Here is a 16,435-nt window from a genome sequence, read left to right on the forward strand (position 1 = left end):
ACACAAATAACTTCCTCATCCCCCGATCACAAAGTCTGAGAAAACACAAAGACAGACACAGAACATTGAACATGCTCAAAAAATTGTATCGGACGAAGTTTATAAAAGAAAAACATCCTTTATTAATGACATGCAGTACTACATCTCTTTTTTCTTATCATCACAAGGAGAATGGCAACCGTTGCAGCCATATCTCACATTAAGGAGGGGACACCTTCTTGTTCTGACCCCAAACCCCTGCACTCTCTCCCGCCATCTCTTGGTTTCTTGTTTGCTTCTTTCACAAACATTTCAGAACATAGAAGTTGCAGGAAGTCCCCCGGGGACAGCTGCACAGGGTGCCAATACGCGCGCCTTTACGCACGGCACATGGCTCCCCTGCGTCACACTGGGAAGACAAAAACAACATCGATACAGGAAAATTACATTTTTGAAGATCATGACCTAAGAAAATATGTTTTTAAAGTCATTTTTGCATCTCAATCCAAAAGTACTTCGCCCAGATACAAAGTCATCAAAGTTCAATGGCTGACTGAACGAATCCTTAGTCCTCTCCAAAATGTTTCTAGCCTGACGTGTTTCTAAATAACAATAATGCCACTAAGAAAAGACAATAATCCAAAGAAGTAACTGAAACAGATTCACAGAGCTGAAAATGATCATATTTAAAGCTGATTCAATATCATTTCTTTGTTTACTTACCGAGGGCAGCCAGCCAAGCTTTTTCTCAGAGGGCATCTCCTTACTCCTCAGCTTCTCCAGCACTTCTTGCAACGCGTCAATCTACACAGGGATACGGTATTTAGTTTTGAGAAAGAAACCATGCTTTTAAAACTCAACACGATGTGACCCCTGTGAGGAGAACAGACATGCTGGGTATAGATCTTCGATGCCTGTGCTATAAGATAAGTTGTATGAACAATCTAATGTTTCATGAATCCATCTGAAACCCTTTCACATGTCCCATGTCTCTCACCAGGTCTTTCTCCTGTTGTCTTTTTGGCGAGAAATCCAACGAGCGCGTCTCGAGTGAAGAGTCTCCCTCCGCACGAGCGAGCCACAGGTACGCGCAGCAGCAGGTGACCGCGAGGAGGAGAGCTCGTGCGCTGACCATGGTGCTGAAACACAGGCAGGAGGAGGAAGAGGAGGAGGAAGGGTCCTTGTCTTCAGCAGGTGGAGGGTCTGGAGGGTCTCCTGGACAGAGATCCCCCTCTTTATAGCTGCTGCTCCAGTGCTGTTGACATCAGCCGGCCTCTGAAATATTCATGGAGACTCTGACATGGGTGACACCACTCAGCACCTTTGTATCTTCAACAGGAAGGTGGTTAGATGTGGGTTTACATTTGATAAAACATATTTGACCAAGTATAGTTGTTTGATTTAAAAATCATTTCCCACTCATCTTTTGTTCTCGCTTCCGATCTTTTTAAGTTGAGCCATAGAATAAAATATCAAGTTTCAATCAAGTTTGAAATCAGAAAAATTGGTATTTTCTTTCAATATTAAATTAAATGACTAATTGTTTGCAAAACAACCATTTCAGTTACACATGTATCTGACTCACTGATGAGTCATTTCGCTGTGTCAGAAATCACCACACACAGCGAAGAAAAGAACCACCCAATAAAAAGTGAATCAGATTAAGAAATAGACTAATCTAGAAAATCCACATCGTGGGGAGGGGGTGCCTTGTATAAATGCAGATTCCTCCCTTCTTTGTTTAGCTGCTAATCTTTTCTGTCCATCTTCTTGTGTCACCTCTGTTCAATAAAGCATAAATCAGACCTGCAGGTTGACCCACACTGACATCAATCTACAATCAGGATCCAATTTCCTTTCATTGGAATAACCTTTAGGACCCCCTAAGCAATGTGTGTGTGTGTGTGTGTGTGTGTGTCTGACTATGAGAGACCATACGTCAGTGGCAAGTCATGTTACCCCTGAGGGACCATTACTCCATCATTTGGTCATGATCTCCTCCACTGTCTCATGGGGTGAAAAAGCTAATATCAGTAGAACAGAGGTAATTACAAAAAGCTTCTTGCCCCTCCAGTGATATGCAATGAAATATGTTAAGGTGTAATTTCAGGCTGATTTAGTTTGACACCATTTTAACTTTTGTTTGCCTGTACATAACATAACACCAATAAACATGCTGCTAAGCTGGTGGAACAGTCATGGATTGTTTGGTTCAGGCACAAAAGAGAAAGACTGTGGTTGAGATTAAAAATAAATGTGTTAGTTGACATGGTTACAGGAGTGTTTGAAGTTGGGGCGAGGGGCCATTCCCTTGAAATCAACAGCTTTAAAACTATGATTGAAATGACATATAAAGCATGACTTGTTTCTTCTGATCATGCCTGATAGCAGTCTGCAGATGCTTTATTTACAGCTGCATGCTGCACACATGATGACACTGGCTAAATGGTTTTCATCTTCGGCCAGGTGTTGGAGAAGCGCACACAGGATTCCAAGATGGAGATGGAGGTTTTACAGAATCTCCAGGAGCTGAAGGAGCTGAACCAGAGGCAGGCTCCGGTGGACTTCGAGGGAATGATCAGCCAGTACAGAGAGCTGGAGAAGAGAGGGAGGGAATATAAGTAGTTTTCCAGCCTTCTTAAGACTGCATGGCCACTACACCACTAGTTTAAGTAGGTCAGCATTGTTTACTCACATAATTCAATCATAGGATATTTCAGAATACAGCTTCAACAGAATATTTATTTTTCCTTCACTTGTTGTCTTTTTCAAGCCTAAAAAAAAATTATATGACAGGTTGAAAACATAATTTAATTTAAAATATGTTGTTGTGAGTTATCGTCGCTTCTGCAGCAGCGGAACATTCTTACTTTGAACTACTTTTACAGCCGGACGCTAAAAAAAAGACACGGATAAGCGGAAGTTGCCTAGTGGTCCACTTCCTGCTGGATTAGCTCTCGGCGCACTTCCTCCTCTGTTTCTCTCTCGTCGTTTGGTTTCTAGCAAAAGCAACAATGTCCGAAAGAAAAGTGTTGAATGTAAGTACAGGCTCCACCGTGTGTCGTCGTGTGACGAACTGTGAGAGTACAGTTAGCTGTTAGCTGTGAAGCTCTGAGGCTAAGTGTGCTGTAGCTAACAGTAACTGTATCTGTTCACATCAGACCTTAAAGTACATTAAGAGTTTGTTCTGAATTTTAAAAATGCTTTGTCGCTATCGACATCGGTTTGTGTAATTGTCTGTTGTTTAGTAATTACAAGATTCCCAGTGTCTTACATTTGTGTTTTGTCCTCCACAGAAATACTACCCTCCGGATTTCGATCCGTCCAAAATCCCAAAGCTCAAACTCCCCAAGGATCGACAGTATGTGGTGAGATTGATGGCTCCATTCAATATGAGGTAAGTCTGTCAGCAACAGTGTTACTCATCTGTACATCATCATCATATCCATAAACAACAACAACAACAACAGCAGCAGGTTTAAATTTGCACACAACCGTTCCTATAACTTCCCCAGTCAGTACTTACGATTGGAAAACTATGTCGTGGGGATTTCATTTGTAAACAAGTCTGTACGGTCTTGTTGCTCATTGGTCAACACACAGAGACATTTGAAATTAGTCACTTATACTTTGCGTGCTGAGATATTTTCACAAAGACACTCAGGCACTCCATTAAAGAACATATTAAAGTGAGAACAGCCTCAATACATAAATTAAGTTTTTGCTAGTTTGCTAGTTTCATTGCGAGACAAAAGAGTCGCTTTGATTTTAGTTGTATTTACAGTTCGAACAGGGCAAGCTCTAAACGAAGAGGACTTTCTGATTCTATAAATGAGTCCTCAAGGTTCAATCTGGTTGTTTGCAGGTGTAAAACATGTGGCGAGTACATCTACAAGGGGAAGAAGTTCAATGCACGCAAAGAGACGATTCAGAATGAGCTGTACATGGGACTGCCAATCTTCCGTTTCTACATCAAATGTACTCGGTGTCTTGCTGAGATTACTTTTAAGGTACATTTTTAATTTCTTATCATTAAGTATTTTACTGAAAGCAGACAAAACAAGCACTTTGGTCGTGACATCTTCAGCATAAAATAGTGTCTTGCATTCCCATATCTCTCGTAGACTGATCCAGTAAACACAGATTACGCTATGGAGCATGGTGCAACACGTAACTTCCAAGCAGAGAAACTAATTGAGGAGGAGGAGAAGAGAATCCAGCAGGAGAGAGAAGAGGAGGAACTCAACAACCCCATGAAGGTCGGTGCATAAACATCAGCCTTTTATTGTGTTATTGGGCAGCATTCAGGCATTTGCCATGAGATGCTTAATGGTTTCCATCTTCGGCCAGGTGTTGGAGAACCGCACAAAGGATTCCAAGATGGAGATGGAGGTTTTAGAGAATCTCCAGGAGTTGAAGGAGCTGAACCAGAGGCAGGCTCAGGTGGACTTCGAGGGAATGATCGGCCAGTACAGACAACTGGAGAAGAGGGAGAGGGAACGAGAGAAAGAAGAGGATGAGCAAGAAACCAAGTTAGTGTGTAAGGTTGAAAAAGACAATGGGCAGTAAAGAAAATGTAAAACTTTAATATTTTAAGTCTATTCCATGAATAAATATAAGTAGTTTGCCTTCGTTCTTAAGACTACATGATCTCCTATTGACCTGATCTCTGCCCATGTCTTGATATGTTTTGTCGCATTCATTCTTATGAACAAAGAACTGATTTAGAAATTGTTTCTCAGGGACATGTTGGAGCGAGCCCTCGTGAAAAGACTGAGAGATTCTGACTCTGAATCGGAGAAAGAAGAAGAGGAGAGCAGTGGCTCGCAGTCAAACAAGTCCAGCGCGGACAAACCAACTGACATCCTCACTACTTACAAACCCACAGAGACACAGGTTTGTATGGCCACTCACATAAAAACAGTAGATGTGTCAGTAGTGTGGAATTACCAGCTTTGTAGTTACAAGTGTAACATGTGTTATGAAGATGCAGCTAAATAGAAAAGCTGTGAATATTAGATTGTCTCATGCTGTGTTTCTACAGGGAGCCTCAGCTGGAGGGGTGAAGAAAGCCAAGCTGGAGAGCTGGGAGAAGAGTGTGGGGACACTGGGTGGTGTAAAAGCTCTGGGGTCCCTGGTGGTGCGAAAGAAACCAACAGCAGCTGTCAACAAACCCAGTCCAGTGGTGGCTACTGCTGCTCCATCGTCACACACAGGTAACACATCAGGTTCTCAGTTTATGACATGAGCTCATGGATACTATTAATGATCTGATTCATGAGAAATCTGAGACATTATTTGATTTGTTTGCTTTATGTCCTCACCATCGTATGATTTCAAAATCTCTTTTATTCTTTTATCTTGTTTTACAGATTCACAGGCATCGAAGACGGCTGAGTCTCCAAATGCTTCAAAGCCAGTAACCACGCAAAATAGCTCTTCGTCTCTCAGCCTGCTGGGGGCGTATTCAGACAGTGACAGCAATGACAGCGACTGAGCGGAAGATTACTTGAGTGATTGACACACAATTATATGAGTGACGCAGAAATGAATGCGATGAGATGGACTTCTTTGTACTGCACAAAATTGTGTTAAACCAGTTTATAGGTCTACCCCATGAAAACTTTTCTGTAAAGAAGTGACTGATGGACTGTCAGGAACAGAAATTGTATTGTCTGTTGTCAAAATCCAGTGAAACCAAAATAATCTTCCGCAGCAGATCCACTTGTTTATTGACCTGTTTTTGTTGAGAATTTTACCTATTAAAAAAAAAAAAAAAGTCAGTTTTTAATGTTTATTAAAATCTGTTTAACTGTAACAGTTTAGTTCTTGTAATATTTTTTACATTTTGCCACACCTCAACATTCTGACTTACTTAATGTGAAGTGATGATTCTATGATCTCCTGGTTATTCACCATCAAATGTAGGTCATAACAACAGGAAAATTAAATATTACCTACAAGCCTTTGGGTGCTGAAAAGGGTGAAATGAGCTTCTGTAAAAGCAGTGGCAGTGTTTCATATAATTAATATTGTAATTTTATGTAATTCATCATAAGCCCTGAGGACAGAGTGGTTCTCATCATGTTTGTTTTTCAGTTGGGGGAAATACAGGTGTTTTGTTCAAGTTATTCAACCATTATCTATTCTAGTGATCCTTTCTTTGCTTAGAATTAACTGCAGATCCACAAACGTTTTATGCTATGTCCAGATCATATTGCTTTATTGGATGCAGTCTGTAGATGCTGATATTTTGCAGTATTTTTTTTTATCGAAACATTAATTTATTTAACCAACATTTTCACTAAAAACTGTGAAATTAAATTGTTGTATTTGACAATAGAAAAACAGTATTTCTCAGCCCACCAACACCTCTTTATTAAAACAAATCCTTTAAATCAGAACAACTTAGCAATTCAAAATAATGACTTAGAGATGATGAATGTGTGAATTGTTGTTTTCTTTACCCTAGAATGGACTTTTATATTTAAATACTTTAAAATTACATCGGGAGCAGGTCCTCTCTACATCTTGATTTACCATCTCATGATCCTGGTTTACCATCTGATTATTTCATAATTCAAATTTAATATCTGACATTCTAGATGTATTTAACATTGTTTCACTATGATCATTTCGATTTATTATCTTATAATAAGTACTTTTAATTCAGCAGCACCCATCCTGGTTTTCTTTCACTGGCAGAAATAAAACATAAACTGGAGAAATAGATTAATCAGTGAATAAGTAATGATAATAAGTGTGTAAACGTTCCTGAAACTACATGTTATATAGATTTACATCATGTTTACATGTGAGGAGCAGACTCATGTGGCCCCACATTTAAAGTCGACCCAGCAACAAAACACCGTCCACTCCCCTTTAAGGCAGCCGGAGACTGTTGTGTCGGGGACGGTGTGACTCTGCCCCGCGGTCCGCTGCTCTGCTCCGGTCCGGCTAACGTTAGCTGCCCGACCGATTTCACGGACAACGATGTCTTGTCTCCGGGGCCCGGTAACGTCGAACGGAAACACCGGATGGTAGAACCCGAAGAAAACACAACAGCCGTCAATGCAGAGAAAGAGGGTGAGCTCAGGACGCGTCGACGTTAGCTTCACTTAGCCAACTTAGCTTCGGCACATTCACACATGAGCTATCGTCCATTCTGCGGATTTGCACCACGTCTTCTTCTCGCGTGGGAAACACAACTGTACGATTATTCTCACACGTTCGTCTCGTCATGTTTAATTCAGAATCAAACGCTTTAATTAACTGGTAAGATTAACTAATTGATTGAACCCCCCCCCCTCAGATTTACCCGAGATGCTAACTAGCAATTGTTAAATGGTTGCTGTGATTTGCGGGAATCGATCGAAATCACACCGTCCGCTTTCCCCCAGGGTCAAAGCTGTAATAGTTATAAACGTGGAAGTATTTTCTCTGGACCTGTTGATTAATCTTTCATGGTCAATGTGTGTCAACCAGTGTGGGCTAACTAATGCTAACTAGGGCTAACTAATGCAAACAAAAGCACTGAGTACAACTCCCAGCTGCTGCTGTGCTATCAGGCTACCAAGCTAACCGGAGATTAATAACTCACAGTTTATTCTTTCAAACCAGACAAAAAGCCAGTGTTTAATTAATGAAATTATAAATATATGTTCATATTCTGTCTGTTTAATACAGTGGTTCATGTATAATCCATCCACTGTATTGTTTTTCTTGTTTTTACACTGTACATATTAGTTTTTATTCCATCCACATTTTCCTATATTTTTAAAATATGCTTACACTCAAGTATTGCATGTAAATATTACTTACTGGTGTCTGTGGTTGACTCCTGCAGCTGGAATATTACAAATTTCCCCCATGCGGGACTAATAAAGGATTATTTTATCTGATCTTATTTCATCTAGTAAGATTGTTCCATCAGACCACACAAAGCTGCAGCGGCCACTATCACACCTTCTAATCCATGATTCAATAAAGAACTGCTCCACATATTGTACATTATACATTACAAAGATTGGACAAATTGCACAATTACACAGCCATATTCCCTATCTTCATATTGCACATGTAGAAAAACAACTTTGTATGAATGTCTTTCTAGACACCCAAACAATAAATCATTATAATATACATGAATAATTAAAGTAAAACCGAGCATTAAAAACACATCAGGGAACACAAACAACTATCAATACAATATATGTAACGCAAGAATACTAGTAATCAGGTTAACAGACAGAGACACCGAACAGTACATCATCATATGTGATGACAAGTGTGAAATTGGATTAGTGAAGGATAGATAAGATGGTTTGTATGGTAGACTGATTTAAACAATGTGTTTATGGGCCATAAATAGCAGAAATTATGATAATTAATGATGGAATAAAAATAGTAAATTGGCTAACTTTAATTTCTCTGACTCAATGTAGTTGATTTTTTTATGTGTCATCCCCAGATCCATGGCAAAGTGGCTGAAGGACTACCTAAACTTTGGCAGCAGGCGTGACCCTCCACAGCCCCCGAGGCCAGATTACACTGAGAGTGAGATCTTGAGGGCTTACCGAGCTCAGAAAGAACTCGATTTCGAGGACCCGTACCAGCATTCGGATAAGGAGCAGCAGAATGGCGGTTTCAGCTCCTGCAGTGCCACAATGAGCCTTCCCTCTTTCCCTGCGTTTGGTTCAGTGCTGCCTAATGGTGTGGAGGTATGACCTGCTGTCACTGATATCAAGATGGATACATTTCCTTTTTTAGATGTTAAATACTGAGCTCATATTTATCACTGCTAGAGCTCATGTTCCAGATTATAAGTTTGGATTGTTATTGAAAGTGTTTTGTTTCCATATGTTACATTACAGGTGAAAGTGGTTTCTCCTAAACACAGACTCATTAAAGTGGACTCTCAGGAGTTTGGTCGCTGTAAAATCCCCTTGAGTCCTGTGACAGTTCAAGAAGAACCAGTAAGCGTTCTTTTTCTCCTCTGATTCATTTTCTTTGCTGGGTTTTTCCTTTTTGTCCTCTTCTTCTCTGCTCTTTATCTAAATTTCTCACACTGTCACATTTCCAGCTCTTCCTCCCCAATTTATCGTTAAATGCCTTTTGTTTCTCTCTCTCCCAAGGTGGTTCCCTCTGCCCCAGCAGCTTCGGACACTGACACTGACTACTCGGACCCATTTGATGCCCGTCCAGACCCAAGAGTGAGACCAACCTGGGAGCCCAAACCTGCACCCACAGACTGCTGCAGCTACATGGAGCCGTTCGAGGCCCAGCGGATCATCTCAGGTTTATCATAAGCTCTTAATCTCCCACTGGGCAGTTCACTTCTACATTAAAATGTATTATTTATACAAAGGGACCAAGGTAACATATTTTTAACTAGGAAGTCATTTGATCTGTATGTTTTCTTTATAGAACTTCAGCACAGCGGAATGAGTAACAGATCTGGAGGTGGAGATCCTGGTCAGTTGTATGATAACCCATACGAGGAGAGGACTCGTCACCACCACCGCGCTGCTCCACCAGCACAGCAGCAAACTCAGAAGGTTGAGGGCGGACTGGGCCTGATAGACAGCAGGGAGAGCAGGCTCCCACAGGATGATGAGAGGCCGGCTGATGAATATGACCAGCCCTGGGAATGGAAGAAGGACAACATCTCTAAAGCTCTAGCAGGTACATTTTCCTTCTTGATGTTTATGTCCCTGTTCCTGACTCATAAACTATTTATTTTTTAAAACTAAGCCACTGCATCTCTCTTTCTGGCCACAGTTCAGTTTGAAGGGGCAGAAAGGGAGCGATCGCAAACCAGGCTCACAAAGACGGGAACCACCTCAACCACAGCCGAGTCAACTACGCTCCGTTTGGCTGGTGACACCCCTCCTCTCCTGGGAGAGAGAGTGGATCCGTTTCTGCCTCTGGAGAGACAAGTGTAAGTCGACATGTTCAACAACTCCATTGGGATAGATAGGATTTTTTTTTTTTTTTTTTACATCTGGACATTTGAGCGTCCAATGTAAATCACTGATTGTCTGTAGATCAAACAAAGTGTATTCTCCTCAGAGAGCATGAAGTCACTGCTTCAGTTTATTATTTTTCCAGTTGTATAATTGTGTGTTTGTTAGCTCAAATTTGTTTTATTACAATGACTCTTTGTGGTTTTGCATAAAAAGCCACTGTCATGCTATCACTCGTATATTGTTTACATACAGTTTTGGATATTGAGCGATTTCTTTCATTATAGAAACTGACTGCAAGCATCATCTGCTCACAATCACAAGGGAAAAAACAAGTCAGAAATGTGTATGGTGATTCAGAGGTCTGGAACTAGGCTGTGCCTCACAAAGTTCAGCTGCCTTCACTTACTGTGCTGCAGGAAAATAGAATTGACCATGTAGGCTCATGACTTAAGAATTAATTGATTAGTTTATGAATTATTTAGTTGATTAACTGATTTGTCAATAAGATGTTGATATATAGTTTTAGAAAAGCGCATCACTTCTCCCAGTTTTCAAGGTCTTCTGGTAGTTTTTTTAAAGAAACAACTCAAATGATTTCTTGTAGAAAAATATCCATTGAACAGTCGATTCGGTAACGTCAATTGGAAACACTGCAAAGCAAAGAAGCAGCATGAAGTGATGATTTGACAATAATGTTCAGCACCATGAAGAGAAGAAACAACAACGGTTTCCTCCTGCTCTCCTGCAGATGGTACCACGGAGCCCTGAGCCGCTCGGAGGCAGAAACTCTGCTGACTCTGTGCAAAGAGAGCTCCTACCTGGTGAGGAACAGCCAGACCTGCCGCAACGACTACTCGCTCTCACTCAGGTAGACACTCCTGTTTACACTGTTGTGTTTCAAGTCCCTTCCTGTGGCCCTGTGCTGCGTGTCATCACCCATTCCCTCTGCCCCCCTTTCACCACTAACCTCTCTCTCTGTCCTATCAAATAAAGGCCATAAACCCCCTAAAATCATTCACATGTGGACTTGACTCATTTTGTCTTAAATTTAATAGTTGTGTTATTACACTCGGCCAACAGAGGGTCCTCCATCCTCTGTCGCCATATTTGCAAATTTAAAAATTCAGTGCTTCCCTTTCAGCTGTATAATCAAGTTGGAGACCATTGAGTTCTGACTGGATGTTTTGACCATTTTGAGTCCCACCGTCCAGACGCTGGTCGTGTACCTCATGGTGGTATGCTACTTGAGATGCAGCATTTCTTCAGCCATGAGCTGTATTGGATCTAAAAATAGATCTCCTCATTCTGCCTTAATTTGAAATATCACTGCGATCTCTTAAAGGGGATTTCTAATCTAGTTAACTGCATTGCGCTGTTTCCTAAATTATCTGATCCAGTTTTTGCCTCATTTGGGGTTTGTTACAGTCTGTGGGTGGTTTCAGAATATTCTCAGATTTCAACCTCGAGGTGACTTTTACAGTAATTGATTTTTTTCAATCAACTTTTTCCCATCCTCATTTGTTAATTCAAAATCCAGTGAGGCGTGACAACACAGATTCTGTGTATCTACCTACAGAATCTGTTTATAGAGACTATAGGTAAAGACTCACCACCTCCTGCTCATCCCTCTCTCTCCTTATTTCCCAGGAGCTGCAAAGGCTTCATGCACATGAAGTTCACTCAGTCTGGAGACGGGCGTTATGTGCTGGGTGAGAACAGCCCTCCCTTCTCCACCATCCCCGAGGTCATCCACCACTACACAACACACAAACTGCCAATCCGCGGCGCAGAACACATGTCCCTACTGTATCCTGTCATCGTTCAGACGCTCTGACGGCGACAAACACAAACTCTTTCTCCCGGTGCTACTGAACACAATGTATACTCAATATTTAACCATGTCTACCCTCTATTCCCACATGCCTTTTTCTCTGCCACTCTACCAGTGCAAGAGATTGGACTGTTTGGTGCCATTGTTTCCTTTATCCCCCCCACAAACCCAGTAACTACACTGCCGGTTTAATGACAGAGCTCAGTGCCTCATGAACCTTCGCCTGTGAACTGGGTTCATCACTAAGGTTCCTGTACTTGAATACCACCAACTCCTGAAAACCAGCGATCATCTATTAAGTTTGGTAGCAGCAAACTTTTAGTTAAAAGAGGAAAAATACAAACTTCAGTCTTGAGGTGTCTGAAGATGGTAGAAGTTTAAGAACTGCCGGGTGTCTGAAAGGGCAACACTGGTGTTTTCCTTTGGTTTAAGCATGTGCCAATAATCCAAGTTGATTATTCATCCAATACAATACAGCAGTTATTCACATGTGAATTTCTTGTTATAAAGCGACACAAAAATCCAACAGTTAGACATAGACGGTAGAAAATGCAGTAAAAATGTGCTGTAACTACAAGCAACACTGCTTTTATCCCTTAATGTCCTTTACACTACAAACCAAACATATGTGACCCTGGCGGCCTGTGAGCTCCAGGTTTCACTGTGTTTCAGACGCCTGAGATTGTTGAGGATTCAATGCTGTGACTGCGAGCTGCAGTTCATCAGGTTAGCGTCTGAGAAACACAACGCGACAGTTTAATGTCGAGAAGGACACGGCTTGTTAACTTCGCGCAGTAACAGACTCCTGCAATACTAGTTTAGAGAGTAATAACTACAGTATTATATTGAAAGCTTGTGGCTTTGTGATCATGATTATAAAAGATGCTTCGGTAGATTATTTACTGTGCTTTTATAAGATTTTATGTCTGTTGAAAATAAAAGTTGTCACCTGTTTTTAAATCGTCTGTGCATCGTTTATTTTTGTACTCGGTTCATTTGTGAACAGGTTTTCACAGCACATGGCGCTTCAGAAGAAAGTTCACACAGCACATTTATAACCTGGAGTTAAGCTTGTTAATTATTGATGTAGTCGTAATTACAAACTAAAATGTGGTTGAATGGCGGCCTGACTGTTCACACATCAAAAATACATTTTAAAGCACTGACATTTCTGTTAATATCACTGCATCTGAGTTTCCTGTTTCTGTGGAATCACATTAATGATAATCTTGCCCATGTTCTTATTTGCCTCCATGTGCCTGTGAGCCTCTGCGATGTCCTCCAGGTTGAATGTGCTGTCAATCACTGGCCTCAAGGAAGCAGCCTGGTTTGAGAAATGTGATAACACTCGACGAGAAAAAGCTTCGACCAGGTCCGCTTTGTACTGAGGAGAGAAAAAAGTCACAGATGTGGAAATCAATACAAGAGATGTGTTACCAGCACAGACTGTATAGAAAGATAGAGTCTTGGTCGCCTCCTGGTGGCTGGCTGCTTTATAGGTCATCAAACCCACGTCCTCCAAAGTCCACATTTAGAACATTTCATCTGAAGTGGAGACACATCGTCTATCTTTATTTACCGTATTTAAATTGCCTCATTTGGGAAAACAAGACACAGGAGTTCACAAAACAGAACAATTGAAATAAGACAGATTTTCATTTCATCTGTGTCAGCCTGTTGTTGCTTTGTTGGAATTCTCACCTGAAGGCTGCGGGAGCGGAGGAGGCTGCTGAGCAAGTGTCCTCGCTTGGCGAGCAGTTTCCCCAGAAAATCTCCCTCCACTGCTCTGCCTCCCATGGTGCCGTACAGCACCCACCGTCCATCGGTGGCCAAGCAGCTCACGTTTTGCTCCCAGTTACATCCCCCAATGCAGTCGAGTATGACCTCTGCTCCCCTGCCTGTGACATTACAATGAGGTTACTGTACTATGTATATAGCCGCAGTGTGTATTCTTCTTAAAATTGATATTCTGTAGTTTTCTTCTTGTCAACAAATCCCATGAAAAGACCAGAACCAACAATGAAATCAATGAGTCACATATGTTTCTTATTATCGTTTATTTTTAATGGAACTCACAAGCCAACATCATCATACTTGGTCTCTGACTGTATTAATCCACAGCTGAAAATAGTCCCAAACAAATTCACTATTTAATCTTGAGTACCATTTAAGAAAACCTTTACTAACTGCTATAGGAAATAATTTAGCCCATTTTTTAACAATAAAACAATTTTTTTTTAAAAGGTCTCTAGATGTTGGTTTTGGTGTTTTTTTGGAATTTGTTGACAATAGCAAAAAATATTTCCATCAGAAAATGACATTAAGAAATAGTAATTATGAACAACGAGCTCTATTATGATTGTGAAAATCACCTCCTGTAAAGTCGAGAACTCCCTGTGCGAAGTTTTCCTCTTTATAGTTGAACCCGGCTGCGGCTCCCAGTTTCTCAGCCATCTTTAGCTTCTCTGTGCTCCCGGCCGTAACGATGGACACAGCGCCGAACAGACGAACCAGCTGAATGGCAGCCGTTCCCACGCCGCTGCCTCCAGCATGAACCAGCACCACCTCCCCCTCCTTCACCTGAGCTGCAGCAGAGAAGACAGAGACAGTTTAATATTAACGTTTGTCACAGATGGTGACAATGAGCTGATGAAGAAATTAGAAATGATTATTTTGATGTGTTTTTGTTGACGACACAAGTAGGAATGGATTTTAAAATGTATTATTCTTTGTGTCGTTTACTTTTTTATTAACATCAAGTTGCAACTTAAATGATAAACAATCAGTTGTTTACATGTAACATGCGATTATCAAATCAAAATTTGTTGATGAATTTTTCATTAACATGCAGTTTTAACGTCTGGTTGTGTTTTTTTGTTTGTAAAATAATAAAAGCTGATATACCTACGAGCGCCAGCAGCTGGAAAGCGGTGAGCCAGGCCTCTGGGATGGCAGCAGCCTGGCACAGGGTGAGATTCTGGGGAACGGGCATGAGAAGCTCCTCAGGCACAGCAACATATTCTGCGTATCCTCCTCCACAGAGCAGGGTCATGACCCTGTCCTCTGGCCTCCAACCTCTTTTCACCCCAGGGCCCAGCGTGTCTACAGTCCCAGCCACCTCCAGGCCGATGATGTCGCTCTCACCTGGGGGAGGTGGGTACAGTCCTCGCCTCTGGTGAGAACAGAGAATAAAGAGACAGGATGTATTTCACTTTATTATTTGACTGCAATGCATCTGAATTCTGTCCACAGGTAATAAAATAACCACTGACTCGCATTAGACAACAGACCATCATGTTTACAGTGTAAACTGTATTGTGTATGACATGTGAGACTGTATATTGTATTGTACCTGTAATAAATCTGCCCTGTTCAGAGCAGTAGCGTGAACTTTAATCAGGACCTCTCCATGTTTAGGTTCAGGTCTGGGAACAGTCCGCAGCAGCAAACTCTCTGGTCCCCCGGGGACGTCCACACACGCCGCCCGCATCATCTTGGCAAAACTTGAGCACTGTCTCCAGGTCTATTGACCTAATTAATTAAAATATCAGTCTTGCAACCCTATAAATGGTGTGTCAAAGTTAACCTGAGGCAACTTCCTGAAAGCTTTGAAATTGGAAATCAAACACTCACATAGGTGTTTCCCAATAACAAGCTTCCAGGGTGCAGGATGTTCTGCATCAGATCACTGCACCACCACAAAGGCAACTGTGAAAACAGAAAAAAAGGGAAATCAACATCAGTAGCAATGACGACCACACCTGAGCAGACAGCTCCCACACATACTGCAAATGTGATTTGATTATAGATCACTTATCAAAATGCAAACATGCTTAAGTGCATTGTTCTCCTTCTTCAAACAGTGATAATTGTAATTGTATTTATTTTTTATTATAAAGTTTTCGGTTGAACTGTTAAATATCAAGCCTCAATCACATTTCTTCGTCACAAGGGTTTATATCTCAACATCTTAAAAATCATTGCATTTCTTTAATATTGATATATGAGCAAGTACATCAGTATTGAAAGGTTTTACTCGCTCACATCAGAACCGAGGACATGAATAACAAAACGTTTCAGCAGAAGAGACAGAACAGTTCAGAGTTCTTCACTATTTGTCTGACCGAGGATCAGTTTCACAATCACCAGTTGCGTAACTCGCACGTGCTGGAATGTGACCGGATTAAAGTGTGTGAAGCTGCAGCAGATGAATGAAGTTGTAAAGAGTTGACTGCAGAAGCAGACGATGCAGCAGAGTTCACCGTGTGAAACAGCTTGTCTGAATCTGAACATTATATTCAAGCGTCAGAAAACAAACTCACCGGATAAAAGACGTTTAAAGCTTCATCAACGTGGAGAAAAGAAAGAGAGATTGTTGGGAAGTTTCGTCCTCCTCCTCCTCTTCCTCACCACCAAACCGTGAAGAGGAGGAGGAGGAGGAAGAGGAGGCTCCGGGCTGTGTGACTGTGACGAGCCTGGAATAATACGCAATAATCATATTTCTCTTCACCAACAGGATCAGTGAGGATTTCAACTGAAGATGTTTTGTCCGTTACACACATGATAATTGATTTATGTAAGTTCAGGAGCATTTTGAATATAACAAGTCCACTGAAGGTAAAGTGAATGGAGAAATACAGTAATGTGAACTTATGTT

At 41.2% G+C, this 16,435-nt stretch overlaps 4 protein-coding genes across 4 annotated transcripts; 2 read left to right on the forward strand and 2 right to left on the reverse strand.

Annotated features, from left to right (window-relative positions):
* Positions 1–120: 120 nt before the first annotated feature.
* On the reverse strand, positions 121–1,302 carry LOC109636372 (cocaine- and amphetamine-regulated transcript protein-like). Its single transcript, XM_020098013.2, has 3 exons — positions 977–1,302; positions 703–783; positions 121–388 (listed from the first exon to the last, which is right to left on the reverse strand). The coding sequence occupies exons 1-3, from the start codon at positions 1,112–1,114 to the stop codon at positions 281–283; spliced, it is 327 nt and encodes a 108-aa protein (XP_019953572.1). The 5' UTR covers positions 1,115–1,302; the 3' UTR covers positions 121–280.
* A 1,556-nt stretch (positions 1,303–2,858) lies between these two features.
* Positions 2,859–5,797, forward strand: yju2 (YJU2 splicing factor homolog). Its single transcript, XM_020097962.2, has 8 exons — positions 2,859–3,017; positions 3,276–3,376; positions 3,845–3,989; positions 4,104–4,238; positions 4,330–4,511; positions 4,722–4,875; positions 5,024–5,195; positions 5,352–5,797. The coding sequence occupies exons 1-8, from the start codon at positions 2,994–2,996 to the stop codon at positions 5,474–5,476; spliced, it is 1,038 nt and encodes a 345-aa protein (XP_019953521.2). The 5' UTR covers positions 2,859–2,993; the 3' UTR covers positions 5,477–5,797.
* Positions 5,798–6,835: 1,038 nt separating this feature from the next.
* LOC109636380 (SH2 domain-containing adapter protein F-like) lies at positions 6,836–12,738 on the forward strand. The gene is made up of 8 exons (XM_020098032.2): positions 6,836–7,065; positions 8,450–8,699; positions 8,853–8,954; positions 9,114–9,276; positions 9,406–9,663; positions 9,760–9,919; positions 10,696–10,815; positions 11,595–12,738. Exons 2-8 carry the CDS (start codon positions 8,454–8,456, stop codon positions 11,779–11,781), a joined length of 1,236 nt encoding a protein of 411 aa, XP_019953591.1. The 5' UTR covers positions 6,836–7,065; positions 8,450–8,453; the 3' UTR covers positions 11,782–12,738.
* On the reverse strand, positions 12,731–16,256 carry tp53i3 (tumor protein p53 inducible protein 3). The gene is made up of 7 exons (XM_020098033.2): positions 16,101–16,256; positions 15,412–15,486; positions 15,131–15,309; positions 14,683–14,950; positions 14,151–14,363; positions 13,480–13,676; positions 12,731–13,162 (listed from the first exon to the last, which is right to left on the reverse strand). Exons 3-7 carry the CDS (start codon positions 15,269–15,271, stop codon positions 12,959–12,961), a joined length of 1,023 nt encoding a protein of 340 aa, XP_019953592.2. The 5' UTR covers positions 15,272–15,309; positions 15,412–15,486; positions 16,101–16,256; the 3' UTR covers positions 12,731–12,958.
* Positions 16,257–16,435: the final 179 nt, after the last annotated feature.

Source organism: Paralichthys olivaceus, chromosome 12, assembly GCF_024713975.1.
Source record: "Paralichthys olivaceus isolate ysfri-2021 chromosome 12, ASM2471397v2, whole genome shotgun sequence".
In the NCBI taxonomy this organism is placed as follows: domain Eukaryota; kingdom Metazoa; phylum Chordata; class Actinopteri; order Pleuronectiformes; family Paralichthyidae; genus Paralichthys; species Paralichthys olivaceus.